The 25502-nt window shown below is 37.2% G+C and overlaps 1 protein-coding gene across 5 annotated transcripts in view; it reads right to left on the bottom strand.

The window, feature by feature from the left end:
* The window catches only part of Nrxn1 (neurexin 1), a 1103898-nt gene that overhangs the window by 311186 nt on the left and 767210 nt on the right, over positions 1-25502 (bottom strand). For all 5 annotated transcript variants that reach the window (XM_032907826.1, XM_032907819.1, XM_032907820.1 and 2 more), the window contains one exon: positions 533-714. In XM_032907826.1, coding sequence (XP_032763717.1) covers positions 533-714 — 182 coding nt within the window. The remainder of the gene's footprint in view (positions 1-532; positions 715-25502) is intronic.

The following is a 25502-nucleotide window of genomic DNA, read 5'->3' as shown; positions in this document are numbered from 1 at the left end:
CAAAATGGCCCAGAAACAATCATGTTACCATTTTCATGTCCCCAACTTCAGTCCTCACATCTTTCAAGTTTCCTTCCCTCATTCCTCCCACACCATATAACTTTAGACAATTTCTACTCCGGCAAGACAAGAGGTAAGAACACTGAATCCAGATCTTCAGATGCTACCAATACCGCAACCCTCCTGCTTCAGCCAGATGGTACAGCGCTACTGAACAGTAACTTACTTTATTAACTTGGAAAATCTGCCTAGATAGGAAACTCACTCCAGAGTGTCTTTGCAAGCACAAAATTGACATGATTTCAGATTCAAAAAATAAAGATAACTCTCTTCTTGTTATGAATTATATGCTAGCAGCAACAGTAGTGCAATCACTTATTACCTCTATCCCATAATCATATTGCATTTGGGAAAAAAGCCAAGGGGGAATATATATATATATATATATATATATATATATATATATATTACATATATACAGTTAATAGTGAAGAGCAAATGTTAAGCCTATTGGTTATTGAAAAGTACTTACTATGTGCAGCTCAAGGTAGTCACCCAGGCCTGAGGAACTGTCCACACGCACCAACACTGCTTCCTTCTGAACAGTGCTAAACCCGATGGCCAGCCTGTCTGCTCGTGTACTGGGTCGGTCATTAGGAGGCCACTTATATGTAATTTGTCCACCACCTTTGCTAAAGATATACGTCGTCCCAGCTGTAAAACAAAAAACACATGCCATTAGTATCAATATACTAAGTCTATGTTTCCTGATGTCATGTTGATATAGCAACAAAACATTGGCATTACACACAGAGTTATGGCAAAGTAAATAATAGATTTCAACAAAACTTGCACAAGAAAGAGGAAGAGTTGTAACAAAAACAGTGATGCCACTCAGTTTTTAATGTACTCATTAAATCCTCCAGCAGGTGTTGCAGAAGAAATTGTAGATTTCAACTTTCTCAATTGAGTTGGACAAGCATAGAATGTAATGAATTTTCATTTTTCCTGCCAGTTTTTAGAAGGAAACATTGACTGAAGGCTTTAGAAGGCAGCAGAAACACGTATCAACTTGTTTGTGAAACAAGGTTGTACGTAGATGTGACAGGGTCATAGAGAACAGGGAAAAGAACTGCAGTAAACAGACCATAAATCAAAGTTTGGTGGGAACAGGGTTTTCTTACATATCACACAAGATAATTATGAATTAATACCCATATAGCCCAGAAGTCATATCAACAAGTACACGTAACAGATACCATCCATTGGAGTCAGGTCTTACTTGACATGTGGTGTCTATCTGTGAGACAAGACAGCATCCTAGAGAGTTCCTCACCACTCACTTCTTTCAGGTAAATATTGGTTTACAGCACGGAGAATAATGCTATGGTCTCAGTCATGAGTGTTAGGATTGTACCATAGGATGAGATACCAGCATTATCCAGTGTTTGAAAGCAGTAGAGTACCACAATGCTGAATTGTGAGCATCTCTCACATTGAAACTAAGAAATCACTTGAAGAAGAAGATTTGGAAGATATTTTTGACAGAAAAAGTATAAGAGAATAAAGGGGGTAAAGAGAAGGCTCGGTGGTTACTAGCACATGCTGTTCTCATGGCAGACCAAGGTTATATTCCTAGAACCCACATGGTGGCTCACAATCATCTATAACTCCAGGTTCAGAGAGAATCCAATGCTCTCTTCTGACTTCTGCAAGCACCCGTCATGTATGGGGAAGATATTCATACATACAGGCAAAATATCCCTATATTAAATAAAATGAGTAATCAGAGATGGAGAGAAAGGAGAGAGGCAGAGAGAGACAGAGGCAGAGAGAGAGAGAGGAGAGAGAGGGAGGGAGGGAGGGAGAGAAGGAGAGAAGAAGAGAAGGAGGGGGAGGAGGGAGGGAGAGAGAGCGAATAGAAGTAGATCTGAAAGTAGCAGTCTATATTTCCAGACTATATTACTAGAGACACTAAACATAAATTTACAAGTTCAAGGCTGGCCTGGACCACAGACTGAATTCATACCCAGCCTTGACAGCATAGTGAGACTGGGTCTTAAAATAAAAGGGCTAAGGATGTCCATAGGTAGCTTTTGCCAGGCAAATGCAAAGCAATATGTTCAGTATCCAATGAGAAAGAAGAGAATGGAGGAAGGGAAGAGAAGGGAGGGAAAGGGAATGTCCATTAGATGGGGTTGGGATTTGAAGCATCTCCGATTAGCTCATGGGTTTGGATATTTGGTCCCAGGTGGTGGCACCTTTTTGAAAGGTTATAGAACCTTCATAAGGTAGAATTTGAGAGAAGTGAATCACTAGTTTGGGGCCCTCCGATCTCACAGCCGACTTCCACTCACTGTCTGGTCTCTGCTTCTAGACCCAGTGTAGACACAATGTCAAAAGCTGCTTGAAACCTGTGCAGACCTTCCCTGCTGCTGTGGTCTGTATCGTCAGTCACACTGAACCTCACACCCTCCCTTCCTTCAGTTGCCTTTGTAGGGTGCTCTGTTACAGCAGTGAGAAAACTGTAAGATGTTTTCATGTTCCATGTTCCCAGAAGCCTCTTCATCCTACTATTACTAAGAAAGTACTCTTTGTACATTTTAATTTTTTCTGGCTTGCTATTTGCTATTTTTAAAAATTATTAATGAGTTTTTAACTGTTTCTGTGAAGAGTGTCAATAAAATGGAATGCATGTGAAGGGGCTCTAGCAGCTACGTAATTGTAACTAGTGGATACACTTAGTCATTAATTTTCTCTCTCTAAGTCCCTTTGTTCTCTAATGTATATGAAATAAGGAATACTCTGAACTACAGATATTCTTTAACAGAAGCAAACCTGACTGGAAAGTCTCATCTTCTCTTTGGGAATTATCCACATGAAGGAGCCATGTTGCAAATAACATTAGGTTCCATTGCCTGGTGCATCTCAATCTGTATTTACCCACCTACATATCTGTGCATTTACTCACTATAATTGTTACCTTTTGAGACAAGATTTCATTCAGGATGGCTGCAAATTCCTGCCACTGCCCCCTATTTTCAGGAGTGTAGCCTGAGCTTTCATATCTGGCTGAATATGAACTCTCAAAAGTAACTTTTGTGCCTATTTCATCATCCCTTGGATATAGGATAAGTATCCTATGTTTTATTTGAGGAGGTACAGTTATAAGAGTTCACTGATAGTTAATATTTTGTTAGGGCAAAGCTAGTTAAACCCTGACTTCTAGACTCCTGCCCCAGGATGTGTGGTTTTATTACACTGTTGTTTCTATTACACCAAAACACCCAGGGAAAAGTTGACTGTACATTTCAGTCTATCACATCAAAACTAGCTATCAAATGTTAGCATTTCTCATGATTAGTGACATGGTCACCTTAGGATCTGTACTTTTCCTCCTCTCACGCAATGCTTGAACACATAGACACATGGTGAGGTTGCTTCTCAAAGTTCTCTATAAATAATTATAAAGGCTTCATTATTGGCCTGAAGGTGTTTATCTTACTGCTTATAGTTTTGGTGGAATAATTATAATGTAGACATAATTTTCAGGATTTGAATTAACGATGTCTTCCCAGTGAGACCTGGACACTAGCATTTTACCCAGGCCTGTGTAGTGGTGCTCTCTTCATTGTGTCTAATATTACCCTGTATATATACCACAGTCACTATACTGAGTGCAACTCAACAGCACAGTTTCATACTAAAGAAAAGAATTAGTCTTCTACTCATCCATGCTGACTTCTCTTACAAAATTGTATTTTGTATCAAACTTTTATAAATCTTTTATATTCTTAAATCCCTCCTTCCACACAGCTAGAAAAATTATCCTCATAATAAAAGACATTAGAATATTGGGTTGAAATCCCAAACTCTAATTCACTGACTATATGTCTTTGTCAATTACAAAGATGGCATGTTTGCTGCACCAGAACGTAGAAATGGTCAATATAAACTCCACTCTATAAATGTGGACCTCATTTCAAATTCAGCTGTGTCATATAGTGCTCACATGCCTCTGAGCTAAGGACTTATTCTATATTTAAGAATGTAGGACTTCCTTTTGGAAAGATGAGACCAGCAACACTGCTTTCTAGAACTTATGTAGGTATATGAGTGCATGCACAGAAGCAGCTAGGAAGCCCTCATTCTAGCCTATGGAGAGTGTTCAGGGGAGATTGTGTGTGTGTGTGTGTGTGTGTGTGTGTGTGTGTATGTGTGTGTGTGTTTTGTATGTGTGTGTGTTTTGTATGTGTGTGTGTGTTTTGTATGTATGTGTATGTGCATGTGTGTGTGTGTGTGTGTGTGCGTGTATTCATGATTGCATGTGCATACCCAAGGATCAAGAAAGAATAAACAATAACACTGCAACAGTACTGGCTTATTGTACTATTAGCACTTTGAGAAATTTTGAATTTCAAATCAATTATCTTTTAATAACAGACTTTATGCATCACAATTTTTACTTATCACCCTGTATTTCATTCCTTGGGTTAGCACTGTTATTCCCATAAATCTATTCTATTATTGCTATTTACTTTCACTTTTAGTAGACTATAGAAGTGATATTAAATTACATCACATGGGAGTTTTTGGGAGACACAAAATATTCACCCAGCACCATAAATCACCTAGCAAGGCTATATTTATAGCACAAGGTGTGTGTGTGTACTTCATTTGATCATTACATAAATTATATCTATGAAAAAAGTACTAGAACCTATCTTTTAAAAATGTTTGCTCTTACATTAGCATGTGCTATTGTTGTAGGCGTGATTTCAGATAGATAGGAGCATAAGTTAATGGCAGCTCAAAGCTTTATATCAGTGTGGAGGGGTATGGAGCCATGTGCTTCCTTGTCCACTTAGACATGTTTCTAGGTGTCAAGGATTGATATGTCAGTGAGTGAGGACAAATTGACCTTGGCATCCATCACCACACTAAAGCATGTGGACCACTCAAACCTAAAGTGGATTTTACCAATCTCTGCACTTAATGCATTTCGGTGGTCTTTATTACTCACCCTAAATTTATTAACAAAGCTGGTGCCATCATGTTCACATTCTAAAATGTCAACGGAGTTATGCTGCAATAAGTGCGTGCAAATACTATACATGGGTTCCAATTTCTGTTTGCATTGTCTGTAGTGTTATAGCAAGAAACATTCGCAGCTTTTAATGAACACAACTGTGCACATGAAGAACATACTCTTGCTTCCTATTCTCTTATCAGCTGTCCCCTCCCAAAGCACTCCCATCTCAAACTCACTTTATTTCACCAAGACTCATATATTCCCCCAAATATCTTGAAGCTCCCTGAAGAAGAAATCCAGTCACTGTGCACAGGACTGTGTGGTTATTGGTTGCTCCAGATGCTTGCTACACACACAATAATGTAATTAAGTTCTGAAAAGATTAGCTTCTAACTCATAAGAACATAAATAAAAGATTGTTTTTGAAGGCCTATGAAACTTCAAATGTCATTCTGTAACCAACATGAAACATTCAGGCCATTATGTTTCAATTAAATGTAACAGCAATATAGTATTTTATCCAGAGAAAGTTGCCAGTATGTCAGACGAAAATTAAAACAATTATAAATGACAGCTTTTATTCTTCCTATCAGCATGTTATATGTCACTTTTAATTCAGTCTTTTGAGCATTTTAATGTATGGGACATATTCTGTGAAGTGAAGGACATAGAAAGAAAAATTAATACAAAATCACCATATATTACAAAATCTAATAACTGTAAAATAAGTAAATTGTGAAGCCTACAACAATATTATTATCAACAATACCTAATTATAGATCAGTCTTTGTCTACATAAATGTGAAAGCATTTGTATTCACTGAATTATCTCATGAAATTAAAACACTATTGGATCAATGTTTAATTTTTTAGGAAAAAATATACAAGATTACATTACACTAATGTAATAGATTAAAAGGTTTAAGGTAGACTTAGAGCAATGGACAAACTCAACCCATGTACATAGAAAGACTAGAGATAAAAGAGAATAAGTATGGTTTTAATAAAGAGCAAGAAAGACCCAAGTAAGAAATTGTTAGTTCATTGTTATCTCTAGACTATTGATCAAAGTAAATATAAACAATTCCCTAATAATGAGAGTCCTATCGAGGTAGCTCAGTGTGATATTCAGGTTGGGCAGAAAGTTAAGTCTGACATAAATGGACAATTGTGTGTTCTATCAGAACCTTAAATTCTTAAAACTAAAGAAAAATCACTAGACTTAAAAACTGACTTGTTGAATTTTATTAAATTGAATGCTAACTGTGAAAGCTAAGGAGAATTTTGCCCATGCATTGGAATTCCTTGAGTGGTGCTGGAGAATGAGTGTAGACACACACCCCAAATGCAAATCAGGGACCTGGTCATAAAAACAGAGATAGGAATGCAAAGAGTCGGCCTTAGCAAGCTTCAGCTCCATCCTACTAAGACACTGTTTCCAAATAAAAATAATGTGTGTTTACTCAGTAAGAAGTTCCATCAAATAAATCTATCAAGAAAATGTCATGGCACAAAGCTATTGTGGCTTCTCTGAAGCCTGGAGTCATTTCTCTCAGATAATTCAAATAGTAATTATACATTTCAACAAGATCATAAAGAAACTTGCCTTTGCTATTGACCTAAAACATTTAATTAAGAAAAATATCTTCAATATGCAGCAGTGTGGGGTGGGGAACAGGGAAATATCCCAGAAACCCCTCTGAGCTGCCAGAGACTAAGTGACCAACCAAAGAGCATACATGAGCCAGTATGTGGCTCTCACTACATATGTAACAGAGGACTGCCTTATCTGGCCTTAGTGGAAGGGGATGGTCTTGTAGAGTCTTGATGCCTTAGAGGCAAAGGGGAAGAGAAGTGGGATAGGGAATTCATGGGGGGCAACATTTGAAATGTAAATAAATAAAATAATAAAAATTAAAATTACTTTCTAATAAGTATTCTATGTGTTTGAATTGGCTGTCACAAAATACTATGCCTTTGAAAGAAGAATATGTTCACAAATGTAGCATCCATACACTTTATAATTTGACATTTATGAATACTCATTTCCATGATGCAAGTGTATTCCTCTGTGATACCTAAAATATTATTATAGGTATAAAATAGATCCATAGATTTCTATTATGTATAACCTTTACATGTATTCAGGAAAGCCATACAGAACTTCATTGTCTGTGCTATTAGTCATGGATATCTCTAAAGTTTCAATGAGATCAGTAAGGTTCAAGTTTACCAGACCTAACAGATGCTCCACTGTAAAATCTAGACATTTCGAAAAGAAGAAGACATAATTGGTGTTCACTTGTATTCTATAAAGCCAAGACTACCCTATTGATAACTCGTACCAATTGAATTCATGTGAACAGTTACTTTGTTCTCTTCTGTATTACAAGGAAATTGATTTAAGTAAATGAAATCATCTGTTTTGGGATACAAAACAGTGCCTTGAAAAAGAGATGATGGTCAAACCTCAGTTAAGGGCTTCTTTATAACTGAGACACAAATAACAATTATATGTGTGCATACATATGTACATATGTATTCTCAAATTAAAGTTGGATGTATTGTTAAACATTCAAGCCAGTATGTAATATTTTAGAAAGTAACATATCCTTTCTGTGCTTATGCACACTGAAGATTGAGTATGAGCCTCGACTATGCTAGACCAGAGCTCTCACACTTGGCAGGGCTCTCATGCTGACCAGGGCTTTCACACTGGGCTATATTCCCAGTCTTAGTTTCACATTGTATTTTGAGTCCCAGTCACACTCAGTTGTTCATGCAGCCTTGAACTCACTCTGTAGACTACCCTGGCCTTGAGCCTGTGATCTTGCTCTCTTAGTTTCCTGTGTAGTTAGGATTGTTACCAAGCCTAGAGCAACCATTTTTTCTTTTAAAAGCACTAGCTGTTTTCTTCTTGAACATGTTATTGAGGCGATAACCCCTCTAGGAATACTTGTATTCTAGAGTTTGAACTTCTAAGTGAGACAAACTTTTGCCAAGATCAAATTCAAAGTCTATGAACTGTTTTAAGTGTCTTGGTCATAGCTATGTGACTGAGAATAAAAACAAGAAAGTAGTAGACTTTCTGCTAGTCAGATCAGGAAATCTCATAAAGGGATCTACAACTGAAAGGAAGTCAAGGAAAGTAATTGTAAAGCCAATAACCTTGGGAACATTGAATACTTAGGTCTTCTTTTCTGAAACTAGGCTCCCTCAAGCAGGTAGTGAACTTTATAAAAATGTCTCTGGCAGGTATTTCAGTAATTGATTTGCATTAAAGCTATAAAGCCACATGAAGAGGGAGAGAAGAAATCACACCATCAAGTATCTGATTCTTCAAAACATTAACTAAAGCTTGAGAGATGTCTCAAAGGCTAAGAACATGGGATGCTCTTTCACAGGTCCTGAGTTCAATTTCCAACAACCACATGGTGTCTCTAACCATCTACAATATGACCGGGTACCCTCTTCTGGCCTTCAAGCATACATACAGGCAGAACATTGTACACCTATTAAACAAATATATCTTAAAGAAACATTAACTAAATTGTGCAAACTCATACTATTTTCTTAAAAATGAAATCACCAAACATTATCTTTTGAAGAGTAACACCCTTTAACTTACATCTTTTAGACATTAACTGTGTGTTCTGGAAATTAACTTTAAATAGAAATTGCTTAAGCAAAACAGCCAAATCTGAGACCATTTCAACCAACAAACCAGACATTCACTCAGCCACTTACTCTTCACTTAGCAAGGTCAACCATCGGCAGGAACAAAGGTTTATGGTTTTAAAATCATGTAGCTGTGTTGCCTTAAGGTGGACTACATTGTCCTACCATCTGAAACAGAGCTGGTTCATAGCACTGAGTCAGAACTCATAGCATATGAGTCATATGCTGTGTAGCACACCTGATGGTTAGAGCTTGCTCATATCGAGATGCACTGAGTAAGAATATACCGTAGTCTCATGATTGGAGCTTGCTCACATCTGTATGAAATAATTACATGCATATCGATTGAGAATATCCTTTTGCCTAAATAAAGTCTTCAGAAATACTAAAACTATAAGGAAGTCTTCCTAATAACTGATATTTGTATGCATTTAAATTATCACTCATTGTGATTGTGAATTGCTAGGTGGAAAATATTAAAGGAGAGACAATGATTCTGGTTATGGGAGAAGGGTTCATAACTCTCCTAACAGAAAAAGACAACAATCTTAGGTGGGGTTACTTTAAGGGCACTGAAAGCCATGAGGCTTGGGTGAATTTCAAGAAAAAGATGCAGGAAATGGATGATACTTAATAAAAAGTAAAGCTTTCTTTATTTGTATATGCATGAGCATTTGCTTGCATACAGGCATGTGTAGCACATGCATGCAGCTTCCACAGCGGCCAGGAGTGGAATTCAGGATGTGGCTGTGAACTGTAATATGAGGCCTGAGAATTTTAACCAAGTTCTCTGTTTGGGCAGCAAGTGCTCTTAACCACTGAGTCATCTTTCCAACCTTGAAAGAGGCTGTTTGAGTTAAGGTTGAGAGAGTATTCAAAAGATGTTTATGGAGACAGAGAACACAAAGAAAGGCAACATGACAGAAAACTTCAAAAGTAAGAATATCTGTGTTTTCCATAGGAAGTACTTAAGCGCTAACTATATACAAAGCACTGTGCTGTGCTTTAGTGGAGATAGAAAAGTATGTGGCACCATTATGAAGTCCCTATCAACAGCTGATCAGATGATGACACAATGAATTTCTTTTTTTTTAACTTCCATTCTTGAAGACATAGCTTACATTTTATCACTTTCAGTTTTAAAGTCAGTAACACACACACACACACACACACACACACACACACACACACACACACACACCTTCATTGATTTGGTCCCATCTATGCCCATCTTAATATAAATTAACACAAACCAATATCATAATAGTAATTCAAATAATACTTCTCTAATAGTCATTTCAAATATCTTCAATAATAAAACAATGGCAAAGAATGTTAGCTAAAGACTCTTAGAGCAACTTGAAACATTTTCCATATAAAGCACCTTAAAAAATTCACTCGTCTCTCAGTCAAACCCCAAGTTTTTTTGATAGAAAAGATTATTTAACAAGGTTCTGGAAAGAGAAGAGTTAATTTGAGGTCAGAGTTTCACAAAGAACAGAAAAGAAGAATCAAATATTCTCAGATATAATAAGTAAATTCACCTTAATAAATGGGAAAGCACATTTTGAAAAAGAAGAAATCCAGACTTTCTAAAAACATGATGTCTTATCTCTGTCTCTCGCATTAAATCCCTAGACAAACACTGAATAAAGCCACATAGAGGAAGTCAGGACTATCCAAGGACAGTACTCAAAAAACTAGCATGCTACCACAGTAAAATTTCCATGGAATGCAAATTTCTGATAACTGAAGTTTAGATAACTTCAAGCACAGAAAAATGTGACATTAGTGTCCCAAGAAATAAATTGTATTTAAGAGAATCCAAGTTATATTTCCCTATTTATCACAGAAGAATTTCCCTACAGCTTTATGAGAAAGTAAAGCAGTTCTCACTTTTTATTTTACACTTAGTAGAAAAAAGTAACAGTAGCAGGTATATTAATGAAAAAAACATAAAATGTCTGTTTATTGGTTTGTTCTCAACTCATGCTCTGAAACAACTTAAGGAGATTATAAGAGGTATGATACTCACCCCTCAGTGTAAAGTACCCATCTACTTTTATATGATAATTTCAAGAAGCAGAAAGCCTAGGATATTGGACCACTTACTATGACAAGCAATTTGGGTGTTTATAAAATGTAAAATTCAAACTGAAGTGTTTGAAAGTGAAAAATTCTTTCAGTTCAGTGAAATTCAACAAAGAAAATGAAGTTTGACAGTAATAGTGTTTTGTGTGTATGTGTTGCTATTGGTGTTGTTTTTATGGTTGTCTCTGATAATTTTTGTATTTCACCCCTCTGTGGAAAAACGCAGGACAATGTATGACAGGATTTTTGACATTGGAATGACTGGAACATTAATAGTGACAAATCAGATCAAAAGCAAGTCAGAATCAAACGTGTCTTCCTTTGGATTAGGTCCTCAATATTTTATTTTTATAGACTAAACTACAGGTTGGTTCTACTCAACACCTCAGACATTTGTATTCTCCCAGGATGTGATGTCAGCAGACCCTTAGTTGGAACACAGGTCTTTAAAGTCTAGAGTCGTTAAGAAGTATCCGTGAATGCACTTGAGAAAGTGATAAAGAACAAGGAACAGAGGGAGTGAAGCAGGCTTCCATACTTAAACACTTGGATTTAGGAGCATTTGAAAATATTGAATTAATTTAAAATTGCTTATTGTATTTAAATGAAGTTTGGATGCCATCTGTCTGTGAAGTGATTTAAATTAAGTTTTATGGCTCTAATGGGAAAGAGGGGCCATTTCTAACCCAGTTTAATAAGCTTACTGCCATCAATCACTAATTAGAATTAATTATTAAGGCTTCAGTTTCCTTACCCAAATATTCTAAATCATTCATCAAAGGGATGACATGACTTTCTGTTCCTTCTTTAGAATAGCAAGGCTATCACCATATATGACTGTTGCATAAATGTTGCTGAAGTGATTATTTCAGTCAGATGTGTAACAATAACACTATCTAAAAGCTACACTTAAACAAGAGAGCAGTATTTTTGGAACAGCAGGCAGTATAAAAGTACTTTGTGAATATTAACATATTCTAGCAAATTAGTTTGCACTCATTATCATAAGCAATTACTTACTGTTTAGATGCAGCTCGCTTTAAATTGGCAAGCAATTTTCAAGAATTAAAACACAACACAGAAAGCTTACTGAAAATTCAACAATATCCAAGCACCTCGTACTCAGCACAGTTACTAAGGAAACATACCTGGCATTAAGATGATAAAGGGGTGGTTCTACGAACTTTCAGTGCAAGTTACTTTATATGCTATCAAAAGAATTGTGTTCTAGGAGTAGTAACAAGGGGGAGCTTAAGAAAATGGGAGAGCTCCACGCCCTATGGGTGAACTAAAGGAGTTTCATGTGATATTGTGGTGCCCAACAATACATGGATAGAAAGGATGGGCAGTTCTCCCAGCTCAGGCCTTGAAGTGGCAATTTGCTGTCCTAAAAGTCTACCTGCTTGAGGCCCACTGGAGAATGCAACACATTGGATACCGGATATACAGTAGCTTCCTAATCTATAACCATTACAATGGAAGCACTGTTGTTAGGATAACATCTATATATTTTGGATAGAACTATGTATTTCCTGGTCTTATGTTTTTATAGTAAAAGTGGTTATATCGCTTTTAAAACAAGGTGGCAAAACATTCTCCTATGATTTTTTTTTCTGCTCAGTAAAGCCAAGGAAGTTTGATGGGAAAACTATCATTATCTCTTAGATTCAAAAGGAAATGGTATCTACAGTACTTACTTATAATCACAAAGTAATTTCAAACTTCCTACACAACTTTTCCTTGGGAGATTATTAAGACTCTATTACCCTTTTCAGATTAAAAGAAAGGCTCTTCCCCCCCCTGGAGTGCATTCCTTACTTTCCACATTCCCCAATTCTTTCTCCCTTTCAAATACAAACTGTGTGAATTTGCAAAACAAAGTACATAGTGCAGCTTAGAAATCTGAAGCCAGATAAAACGAACTGAACCACACATTTGACTACACAGCACCTATTTATAAACCTTTAAATTGTAAAGACACAGAGTCAGAAATCCAACATCTTTTCAGTTTCAAAACCTAGTCATCAAGAAAGTTTTCTGAGTGTCCCTGCTAGAATACACTCTGACTCTCCACTTAGCAAACAGAGGGTCTTATAAGGGGTTACATAATATGGATGCCTCTAGCCCTACCCAGCATGCTCCACTGTTTTTCCACTAGCTAATCCTAGAGTTTCTTAAATAATCTTCAACATTTTATTTAAGTTTAGTTCAGTCTCTCTCTACTTGCCTATTTAACTCATTGAGTAGAAGTTTGCTTTGATATTCATGATATTCATATTCTTGCCTCAAGAGTAGCACTTGTAAGGTAGTTAAACTAGGTTTAGAAAGGTCTTTCCTAACTTGAATTTCACCATGATAAAAATAAATAAACAAATCTTTATTTCTCCAAATATGCAAAACACCAAGCTTAGTGGACTTCTGTTCATTGACATCTTAACTAAATGTTAACTAAAATTGCAATAATATTTTGGGGAACATTCAACAAGAAGAAGGGCAAGAAATGTTACAATTCTGAGCTATGCCTTGCCTTCATTTTGTGTGTCTGTGAGGACAGGCTGGTTGTGGGTCAGAATTTTGCATCATGTCAGTTGGCTACAGCTGGTAGAGTCTAAATTGGTTGCCAGGTTGACTGCCAGATAATCTCTAACGTCATTAGATCCCCATTCACAGGCTAAATTACACTTCCTAGTAACAGTTGACTCTTCTGTGGTCATGACAGAAAGAAATACCAATGGAGCAGAGGAAGATAAAATTCACCCCAACTGTATCCTCAGACAAAACATAAATTTCTTCTCTATATGTGGCTGTCAGTCTGTTTACCCCATAGTTGTGAAATTGATGTGATTAATGACCCATTTCCCTTCTTCTCAGTCAAAACTGAACATTTACATCATTCCTCAGGTAGTTCTCAGATCTGCTACCGGTCCCACATTTGAAGTGGAAAAATGCGTGAGTTCAGAAGCAAAAAATTAAATAGAAATGATTTATATCGAAGAAAAATAGTATTCTATTTTTGTTTCTAGGCCATGTTTACGAAAAATAAATCTATAATTGCAAATAGACTACATGCTACATATGTTATATGTGGTTCATATTAGTTTCTCTTCTAATTCTAATTTAGAGACAAGGTCTTTCTATTGACCTAGACTGATATGAAACCAGTCATTCTCCTGCCTCTGATTCCAAGTGCTGGGATTAGAGACAACATCACCTTGCCCTGGATACTATTTGTTTTCCCAAACAATTGCTGTCTTGACACTAAGACACTCTTGGTTCTTGTTGGATTTCTATCACAGTGTGCCTCAAGGGAACCACAACTGATGTGGTGAATAAAGTGAAATGTATAATATTCAATACTATATTGATAATTTCATCTTCATTAGAAGTTTAAGACTGAACTATACATACAACAAAGAACATATTATTGGAAAATCAGATTTAAAATGTCTTATGCCTCAAAACTTCCATGTCAGCAACTATTTTTCGATGTCTTGAAAAGAAATATAATTTACAAAACATGAACACAATACCATAAACTAAAAGTAGTTAGAAAAGAGAGAAAATAAACTATTACACAGCAACAACAAAAGAAAAACAACAACAACAACAAAAAAAACCCAAAACACCCTTAGCTGAGGTGTTTTTCCAGTGTTGAATTTGGAAACAACAGGAAGTTTTAATACTGTGTTTTTATTCTCACATGTTACTTTGGAGCAAATTTTTGCACAAATTTAAATAATTAAGTACATTTAAACATTGTTACATTATTTCTTTCAAGTTTATACTAAAACCTGATATGGAAATTAACTGACTAACTAACTAACTAACTAACTAACTAACTGTATATATATATATATGTATATATATATATTATATCAAGAAATAAAATATCAAGTTCTTCTTTGAAGGAAGTTGAGATTTTGGCAAATAAATTAATACCACGTTGGAAACATATATGCAAAGTATCCTTACAAATAAACTGAAGGGAAATCAAGGACTAGCCATTTTCTTGAAAAATGTTCTAAAAGAATTCTACCAGAATTCAAACTATTTCAAAACAAAACAAGCAACATAAAACCAAAGGGAAAAAATTAAGATTGTAGATTATTATGTAGATAAGTATTTAAAACTATCAACAATAAAGATAATATTTAAGCATTTAGAAGTGTAAGGTGCATTCTTTCCCCTGCCAAGATCCTACTGGTTTTCCAAATAACTTCAAAATTGAATAGATATTTTCAAGTATTTTTATTTTTCTACCACTTACTCTGTAAGCAATACTTATTTTCATGATGCAGCTGCCCTGTCTTTATGTATTTGAACCACCATTGTACTGTATTACTGGTTTAAAAGTATTAATTCCTAAGGGAGAAGGCAGTTTCTCTTCTTCTTCAGACACTGATATATAAGGCTCACAATTACCACCCCTGGACAGCAGATGTTGAAGGTATTCAGCTGGAGACTCCTGCTTCTACTCTAACATAACAGGGTAAACACCACACACACAAACACACACACACACACACACACACACACACACACACACACACACGAACGCACCACACACACACTATTTGGAAATTTGGTTCCACAAGGAGCTGATAACATGACAGAAAAAATGGGTAGGAAAATTCACACAGCAGCAATGTTCTCTGCACATCAGGTACCAAGCAGGTATCAAGTGCAAAGTCAGTTACCAAGCCCTTTACTAACTTCTGGTCATACTCATCCCAACTAATATCCAGACTGCCAAAAGAGACTCATAGTATGATAGTCATATTAAAGCCCAATGAGTCTGAGGAGATTAATATAATTGAAGAAATGACATAGTTAGATATAAATTTTGACAAGATTCTCATGAATTTTATGCAGAAATAGGATGAATGGGAGGACACTGAGGCAAGGAGACACTTCAGAAGGTTAGATTCAAAAAAAGGGTAAAGTACATTAACACAAACTACGATACTTTCACTGTGGGCATGGGAGGAGTATGGCAGATACAGGATCACAAAGGAATGATAATAGAAAGAAAAGAAGAAATTAAAGGAAAACCTAAGAATTTCATGAAATCATTGTTTTTAGTTGCTGAGTAGTATTTCATTTTGTAAATGTACCACATTTTCTGTATCCATTCCTCTGTTGAAGGGCATCTGGGTTCTTTCCAGCTTCTGGCTATTATAAATAAGGCTGCTATGAACATAGTAGAGCATGTGTCTTTTTTATATGTTGGGTCATCTTTTGGGTATATGCCCAGGAGTGGCATAGCTGGGTCCTCAGGTAGTACTATGTCCAACTTTCTGAGGAACCTCCAGACTGATTTCCAGAGTGGTTGTACCAGTCTGCAATCCCACCAATAATGGAGGAGTGTTCCTCTTTCTCCACATCCTCACCAGCATCTGCTGTCACCTGAGTTGTTGATCTTAGCCATTCTGACTGGTGTGACAATGAATCTCAGAGTTGTTCTGATTTGCATTTCCCTGATGACTAAGGTTGTTGAACATTTCTTCAGCCATTCGATATTCCTCAGCTGCGAATTCTTTGTTTAGCTCTGTAGCCCAGTTTTTAAAAGTGTTATTTGATTCACTGGAGTCTAACTTCTTGATTTCTTTGTATATATTGGATAATAGCCCTCTATCGGATGTAGGATTGGTAAAGATCTTTTCCCAATCTGTTGATTGCTCTTTTGTCTATTGTCCTTTGCCTTATAGAAGGTTTGCAATTTTATGAGGTCCCATTTGTCATTTCTTTATCTTAGATCATAAGCCTGTTCTGTTCAGGAATTTTCCCCTGTGCCCATGTGTTCGAGGCTCTTGCACACTGCCTTTTCTATTAGGTTCAGTGAATCTGGTTTTATGTGGAGGTCCAAGATCACTTGGACTTGATCTTTGTACTTTGTACATCAGTGGGAGGAGAGGCCTTTGGTCCTGTTTAAGCTCAATGCCTCAGTATAAGGGAATGTCAGGGCATGGAGGTGGGAGGGAGTGGGTAGGTAGGCAAAAGCAAGGGTATAGGATAGTGGGTTTCTGGAAGGGAAATGGGATAACATTTTATGTAAATTAAAAAATGTAATAAAAAGGTTATACCTAAACTTTGAACCTGGAAAAGGATTGGATGCTGCACCACTCAGATAGGAAACATCAAAAAGGGAATGCTTAAAGAATATGATGATTTATGTTTGAATTAAGCCACTTGAATTCTTGATGGTGTATATTTTGTACACTGAAGGGATCCTGGAAGATGCGGTTTCTGTAGTCTGCTGAGTAAGCAAGAATACAAGTTAGATGCTACATTCAAATAAAAAAAATTGTCAAGGGTTTTTCCTAAAATAGTTTTGGCGAGACCATAGGCCAGAGTCACATCTACCTTGTATCACATCTCCTCTATATGGCCCCGAAATATAATTCTGGGCATTTAATATGACATTTGTATGAAGCTGGTGTGACCTGGACATGTTAGTCATGGCTTGTTCGAATTGCCCTGTTCTCTTTTTAGTAGTCAAAGAGATTGTTTAAAGGGAAAGGACCTGCTACTTTATATTGTCTTGACATTCCCTTGCTCTCTTGCTGTCTACATGTCTGCCTGATGGATTCGAGCTTAGTTGATTTCTTTTTCTATCTATCAGGACTTGTTTTAACTTCTTGCTGAGTGCAACACTTCGGAGTGGGGGTTCGTTGGTCTGGTCTGTGTGCTCTCTGTATAAATAAGAACTCTCTATAACTAAGAATAAAGGCAAATGCAATGAGACAGGCTGAGCGTCAGCTCACATCTCTTCTATGAATGGAATTATCTGTATTTCAGCATTTAGTAGTGGGAGAGAATGGTTATGGAATCATTACTTTTGGAAAACAGTCTATGCTGTATCACCTCAATTGCTCACAGCATAAAGCACTCTAACTTAAAAACCTTTCCAGAAGGAACAACCTTAATGTACAGCAGTTTCCTCAATTAAGCGTTCCCGCTAGGAGGGAGGGAGAAGATCATGAGACTCCAGAAGAAAAGCACAGCTACTATGTCTGAAAGGTAAAGCTGTGGACTACGCAGGATGCTCCTTTTCAGCTGCATTAAACAACTGCTGGAGGAGAAGCCCTTGAGCTTCTGGGCTGCAAGGAGACCTCTTGGACCTGTTGACCTGTTGACCTGTGAACAATTTGTACAGAGTTTGGAGGTTATGCTGGGGTGAGATTTTTAGTGGATCAGATTTTTTTCATTCATCTCTTATAGTAGCACAGGAGATGACTATGTCTCCCCCCCTCTTTGGCTAGAGTCCTACCTCACAGTCTTTGAGATTGAGAATCTTGAAAAGAGAAAACAGAATGGGTGTACAGGAAATGAAAGGGGAAGGGAATGGCTACTTTAACCCAAGAATGTAGCAGAGCGTTTGTATAAACAACCGTTTTAAGGGGTATAGGTAACGGGGATTAAACATTTGTATAGAAGTCTAACACAGTGGGGTAGATATGAAGATTGGAATTGATTGTCTTAAACACAGTTTTATAGTGTTCGACAGAAAAGATTCATATTTGATGTTTCTTTATTGGGGAAGTGTCTAACAACCAGTCCAGTGTACCTGGACACTATGGTTTCTCATGCGTTTCCTGAACACCCCCACCTCCAACCGTCCACCCTCTGCTGTAAAAGGCCTGACTTTCCACATCTCTTTTCTCCATCACCTTTATATAAAGAGCTGCCAAGATTTACAGCTTGCCTGCCTTATTTTTTTCTCTCAAATTCTGACAAAATTATCCTGGAATTTTGTTCTGTTGAGTCTGTTTTTAGAATTATTTAATTAACAGGACTGCCACAAAAAAGGACACCCCAACTTCAGTGATAATGTATGTCACCTAAGTGGGAGTTTGCAAATTACCCTAGGAAAAGAAGTACCTGCATGTACACAATTGACCCAAACATCAAGGCATCTGCACGACACAAATGTTTAAATTCTTCTTGGATTCATGATCCTTATAATAGGGAAATCAAGAGGCACAGAAAGGAACCATTAAGGAGTCACTTGCATAACGAACACCAACAGTACAAATGTCAATATTTTGTTTGTTTGCTTGCTTGCTTGTTACCTACTTGGAAAGAAGCAAATTTTAGTAAAATCAATCCTATCTAATTTAGTGAAGTAAAGTGCACCAGAGACAGTCCCCAAGCAGGACCAGTCCAGACTGTGAGGGGAACCATGACAGTACTTGAAGCCACATACCTGAAAAACACCTTTCAGCAAGATATAATCAAGTCAATCAGAATCCTCATTCTCCTCTCCAATTGCTGTGTGGTCCCTCCAAAACACAGATTTATTTTCAGAAGGCTAAACTGGGTACCCAAGAGAGATCATATGCTCAATAAATTTTATATTACACCTGACCTTTTCATTAAAAAGAAAAAGATTTGTTGGGATCTACTGAGTCTTTGCAGCACTGCCCACTTCCACACCAATCAATCAATTTCAGACCAAGAGAAAGATAAGCACTGTTTAATTAAACTATTAACTCTTTTTTATCTTTCCAGGCTTTCATCATTGAATGGGAGGCCCTGAAGTTGTAAACGTCCTCCAAATAGTAACAGCTCTTCCTGGTACATACACCATGCCTTCAGCCAACCGTGGCCCTGCAAAGGAACTCATGTTCACCTACTCTCAAAATATTGAATGATTTTTCTCAGACCTTGTTTACTAAATGTATGCAATGAGGTAAGCCTCCAAGGCAAGCCTGAGGAGTCCATTTTTTTTTTCCTAGCAGTTAAATTGAATGGTTCCAAACTGAAGGCTCCCCTCTGACTCCTTTGAAAGTAGCAAGATTACTTTCAGGCCAAAGGAACAGGAAGCCAGTACAGAATAAAGTGCCTGCTGAAAACATGGGAAACACACTGAAGTCCAAAAGTCTCTCCAGATATAAGTCTCACCATGTAAAACGCTCAGAGAATAGTAAGCCTCAGGTGGGTTCCTAAAACAATTCAGGTGTGAAATATTAAGACCAATGAAAATGACAGTAAATTGTCCCAGTACAAGGCTCTTGCATTTTGGGAAATTGACTGCATTATAAATTATGTAAAAATACAAGATTTTATTGTTCTTTTTAAAGTGAACCTTGCACCTCTCTCCGTAGAGCCCTGTCTGCACTTTGAGTTCATTAATAGATTCTGCTTGTTTTTGTTGGGAGTACAAACAAAATTGCAAGGGAACAGGATTAGAAAGCCATCCGCGCAGTAAACCTTGATCAGGGAAATGTGGATCTTGTCCTAATTCATCACTCTGTGACTTTGCTAAAGTAGTTAAAACTTTCTAATAATCCTCATTTTCATCTCCTGAAATATGACTGTGAGTGTTCCAGGAAATCTTTCTGTTCATTTGCAACTCCATTCTCTGAGGAAAGTATCACTCTACTGAAACTGCTGCTAAGCTTGAACTTGAGCCCAGAACTCCACTGAGCATGAAGTAGGAAGTTATATTTACTCCCGAGGCACTGGAGCTGAAAACATGCTATGACTTCTTTGGCTGGATGTATGCTTATTTCTCATTTGACTTTACATAATAATTGTACAAAACATTTTCTATGCTTTATGGTTCTGAAATGATGTGGTAGGAGTTATTTTATGTAATGCAGTAATTCTATACTTATAATAAAGTAAGACATAAAGGCAGAAGTATATAATGCATTGTCTGCACATCAAAGCCATTAATGCTTTTTAATTTCTGAAATCATATGTTACATGACTGACCTAGCAACTCCACCCAAAACCAATACAATACAAAACACATAGAAATGATACTTTAAAATGAGACATGGGTTTATTCAGACCCAGTCATGTAATTACAGAGGTCTTCCTAGTATAAAATCTATAATTATGGTAGTTAAACTGAAACAGGTTGGGTTAAATGTTATTAAGCAAAAACCACCCTGGCTGATTTGTTTTGTGAATACATGTTAAGATAATTCCTACTTAGAAGAACAGCCTCATTCCCAGTTAGAATTACTTTGAACCTTGGTAGGTTCTATTGTCACAAATATGACTCAGCTCCCGAAAAGGATTCATTCCCCATTCTAGCAGTCAAATTAAGTCATGAAGATAGGAGGAAAATTCAAAGAAACAATGTGCTCTGCAGATGTAACTGGAGGTATTGTTATATCCACTACTTTTCTAGATGAAACAGACTTGGCCACAGAGTGCTCCAAAGCCTATGCAATCTTATTTACAGATAAACACGCACGGACTTACAAGGTGTCTTAAGTAGGATTCTATTGCTATGAACAAACACCATGACCACAGCAGCTCTTATAAAGGGAAACAATGAATTGGGGCCTGTTCATAGTGTCAGAGGTTTAGTCCGTTATCATCAGACCACAAAACATGACAGCATGTGTGGGTAGACGTGGTGCTGGAAAAGCTGAGCACTTTACATCTTGATCCAAAGACATCGGGAAAGAGATTGTCATACTAATCTTAGCTTATCATATGAGGCCTCTCAGCCCACCTCCACAGTGGTACACTTCTTTCAGAAAGGCCACACATACTCCAATAAGGCCATTTCTAATAGTACCACTTCCTATGGGCCAACCATTCAAAAGCAGGAGTTTTGGGGGACATACTATTCAAAACAACATACAAGGCCACAGCTATGTCATTGTTAATGTTCCTGTATTCAGGATGTTGTACAAAACAGTTCAGCCTTTCTATAGATATCCAGTTAAATTATCAACAGTGCTTAGTTCTACACTAATAATTACCTTTAAATGTTACTGGTTTAGTCCATTATCATCAAGGCCAGAATCATGGCAGTGTCCAGGCAGTCATGGTACTAGAGAAGGAGCTGAGAGTTCTACGTTTTGTTCCCTTGTTCTGAAGGGAATTAGGAAAAGACTAACTTCCAGGAAGCTAGGAAAAGAGTCTCAAAGCCCACTCTCACAGTGACACTTTTCCTCCAACAAGGCCACACCTACGCCTACAAGGGCAGACATCCTGACAGTGTAGCTAAGAGCACACCACCACAAGCAGTAATAATAATGATAATAATAATACATTTATGCAAAATGTTATTGAGTAGGAAATGCATCTGTACAAGTACAAAAAATTTCTGTGAGTTCTACTAATGTGAAGAAACTCACAACCTCATAGGTTACTTCTAGTTCAGTTCAGCAAGAGATTTTCAGTATGCTACCCCTAAGACTGGGAGAGCACTGGATCCATTTTTGTAAGTACTAGCTTCTAGAGTAGCTACTCTCAACCTTCCTAATGCTGCAACCTTTAACATAGTTCCTCATTTTGTGCTGACTCCCAACCATAAAGTTATTTTCATTGTTACTTCATAACTGTAATTCTGTGACTGTTAGGAGTTATCGTGTAAATATCTGCTATGCAGATGGTCTCAGACAATCCCTGGGAAAGGGTTGTTTGACCACCTCTGCTCTGTGCCATGGTTCCCACAGACCCATAGGTTCAGAACTATTGATATAGAATCTGTTGTTTGGAATGAAACTGAAAGGCCAATCTCATATATGAACCACACACCTATTTCTTTGGAACAATTCTGCCATGAAAGAAGCACTATCTTTGAAATTGGTTTAAGATGCTAGACATTCTCAAGAAATTTTTAACAATTAAATAAAAATATATTAATTTAAGTCATAATAAACAAAGTAATATCTATATTACATGTAAGATATAAATATGTGTTTATGTTAGAGAAAATTAAATACTGAGATTAATATAGAAACTTTGAAAAGTCTTCTTTGCATATTAACTCATATCTTTTTTAAAACAGTGAAATTTACAAGTATATTTGTTAGGAAAGGGTTTAATATTGTCATTCATACACTATAAAGACTTCTCAACTCCTGTGGAATTTATCCCAGAAAAGGCCAAACACCAATTCTAGATTTCTTTATATTGAAAATCATTTTGGTTTTTAGATGAAAAACAGGGAGGGAGAAAGGTTAAGAGCAGCAAACAAAATATTCATACCTCTGATCTGCAAAACTTCAAAACAAGCTACTCTTTGCTAACACACACTCAGTACTCAGACCCAAAGGCACAACTATTCTCTGTGTGAAATTAATGCCATCTTTCCACATGTTATAGGACAGCACTGCAAGATCCTCATCGAGGGACTCACTAGGGTGTGCTATGCCTATGCGTGGTTTACTCCTTCAATCAAAGTCCCCCATGATTACATCATAGTACCATAAAGGTCTTTATAAGGTTAGTTGATTTGCACTATAAACTACTGGTATCATGGCAGAGTACCCAAGACTATTTTTGATGCCTTTTGTAAAATTCCAACACATTTGGAAAGAAAATAGACATTAAAAACAGGAAACAGCACTATTCTTCAGGTAGGGATGTACTCTATTTTAAAGGAGAACCATTGTCACAATTAAAACAGAACATAGACCAAAGCATTCTTACAGAAACCTGTATTAAACAGTAAGATGTTGATATAAAGTCCTAATAAAATTTGAGATAATCATCTATTTTCAGAGAACGTTTTGTTTTCTTATAAAAGCAGAGGGAAGAATTAGATGTAGATCTGTGAAGGTCTCCTTTCCAGCGATATCCTCACTCCTCTCCTGAACACACTCATAAAACATTATACTGTTGTGGAAATTAGCATCTATACTTAAAAATAATTCCTCTCGCTTAAAGAATGCCTAATTTTACATTTTCAAATGTAGGAGAGGGCAAGTTAAAGTTGCAGTAAGGTCAAGTAAACATAGAAGTTTGATTTTCAATTTTGAGTCCATTCCTATTTTTGCAAGGGCCATTCTAAATGGACCTGACTTGTCCAGTCTAACTGGAAGAAGATAAAAAATACATCCTGTGCTTAGCACAACACTGAGATAAAGAAGACCAAATATGGGTCAGAGCTAACATCAGCTACAACAATAAATTCTACAAGAAACAAGGAAGAGCTTGGCACAGGAGTGGTGGTCAAGTAGAATGGGAAGAGAAGTTAGCTGCAATAATATTAAGTACGTTGACCTCTGAACTTGCAAACTGTGGTCATTTTGTAGTTTTCCTTTATGTACCCTTTCCTGGTATTCATGAGCTCACCAGGAAGGTTGACTTCTAGCTGTCTGGCATCCAAAGGATGCTCCTAGCATGTAAAAAAAAAAAGGATTATGACAACTACTACAATGTCGAACTGCATCACAATTACTTGGCTAAAGGAATAAAGTGAATTGCTCTTGCTCATTGTAGGAGAGCACAGGGACACTTGCTTAATCTCTGTGTACAGACAGCATCACTACCTAGGGAATTAATTACTTGCTTTGTGCACATCTTATGATCATGTCTCTTGAAAGAACTCCCAGAGCCATGTTTGCTGCAGGTGCACTGCTAGTGTGTTTCCAGAGTCTCATGTGCTCTGTGAAGCTGTCAGAAAAAGAGATGGAATAACTGCTTGCTTCTCCGTTTCACTAGACAGACAAAAAGAGTAGAGCAAATAGGAGAAGTGAATTAAGCATAAATACAATAAGTCCTGACTTGATATCTGCCTTTGGACAGTGGTGAAGGACTTTCGTGTCTCTGCTTCTGCATTTCAAAGTACACGACACTCTTATTTTCAGCAGGAGTTAAGTTCAAATTAAATCCACTGAGGTATGTACTTTAAAAGGAAACTAGAAAGAGGAATCATGCTTACTTCCCCAATGTAAGGGAGCAGCACTCAGGATATTAACCAAGAACTGACCATAAGATGCTCTGATGGTCCCAAAGTTGAAAGTAGAATGTGTTAAAATACTAGCATTGTAACTTTTGTAGGAAGAGAAAGGTTGTCGTGAGTTGTGGGGCCTTCAAGGCATTAGAGAAAATACAAAAGGCTATAATCTGTATTTGTGAAAGGCACATTAAGGGCAGAATGAACTGGGGGTAATTTCTATGGAAAGAGCCATTGGATAGGTGAGAGCTTGTGCTGCTACACCTGTTACCTAGACTTAGAGCCCTGGAACCCTAATGGTGATGGGAAAGGACCAACTCCACAAAGCGGTCCTCTGAATTACACATGAGCTCTAACGCACATGTACCCCCCCAAACACACACATATTGTATAAACATAAATGAATGTGATGAGAACTTGGATTCTAAACAAACAAACTTAAATGACAGAAATCCAGATGTAGAGGGGATAGATTTTCTGCAGGCTGAGCTGGCATTTGAAAGGTGAGCTGGTTTTGGATAAAAGACAAGAGGACAATTATGACTTCAGCTTGCACTGATCTATAACTTCGTAAGCATCTACCTCTAGTTCTGAAGGATACAAATACAAGCTTTGCTGCTCCTGTGGTCCTTAGGTTTAGTGTTCCACCTAACATTTGCTGAATTAGTCAATCAGTGGGAGGGCTCGTCCTCCCCTGCCCTCCTAACTTCATCATTAAGAGGGCGCTTAACAAAATAGCTGGGGAATAGAGGGGACAGCCTCTGGCTATGTGGGGTGTAATTGAGCTCACAGATTCAGTCAATCCCTTCACTTACGGTTCATTAAACTGGGTTCCCAGGATCCCAAGGGGTGATTCCTTCCTACTCCAAATCCCCATGGCATGCACCACCCAGACACTCAGCTTCATGTCCTCCAGTTGCTTTGTGTTATCTTTGTCTCGCTTGCCAATTAAGGTCCAGAGTTCTTTGAACATAAAAACCACACCTAAGAGATTCTTAAACCAGGCAACAACATGGTTTCTGTCAGGCTACTTAACACAGCATTACA

Source organism: Rattus rattus, chromosome 7 (assembly GCF_011064425.1).
Source record: "Rattus rattus isolate New Zealand chromosome 7, Rrattus_CSIRO_v1, whole genome shotgun sequence".
Lineage (NCBI taxonomy): Eukaryota > Metazoa > Chordata > Mammalia > Rodentia > Muridae > Rattus > Rattus rattus.
Note: the sequence above shows the minus strand (reverse complement) of the source record. Positions and strands in the feature narration are given on the sequence as shown.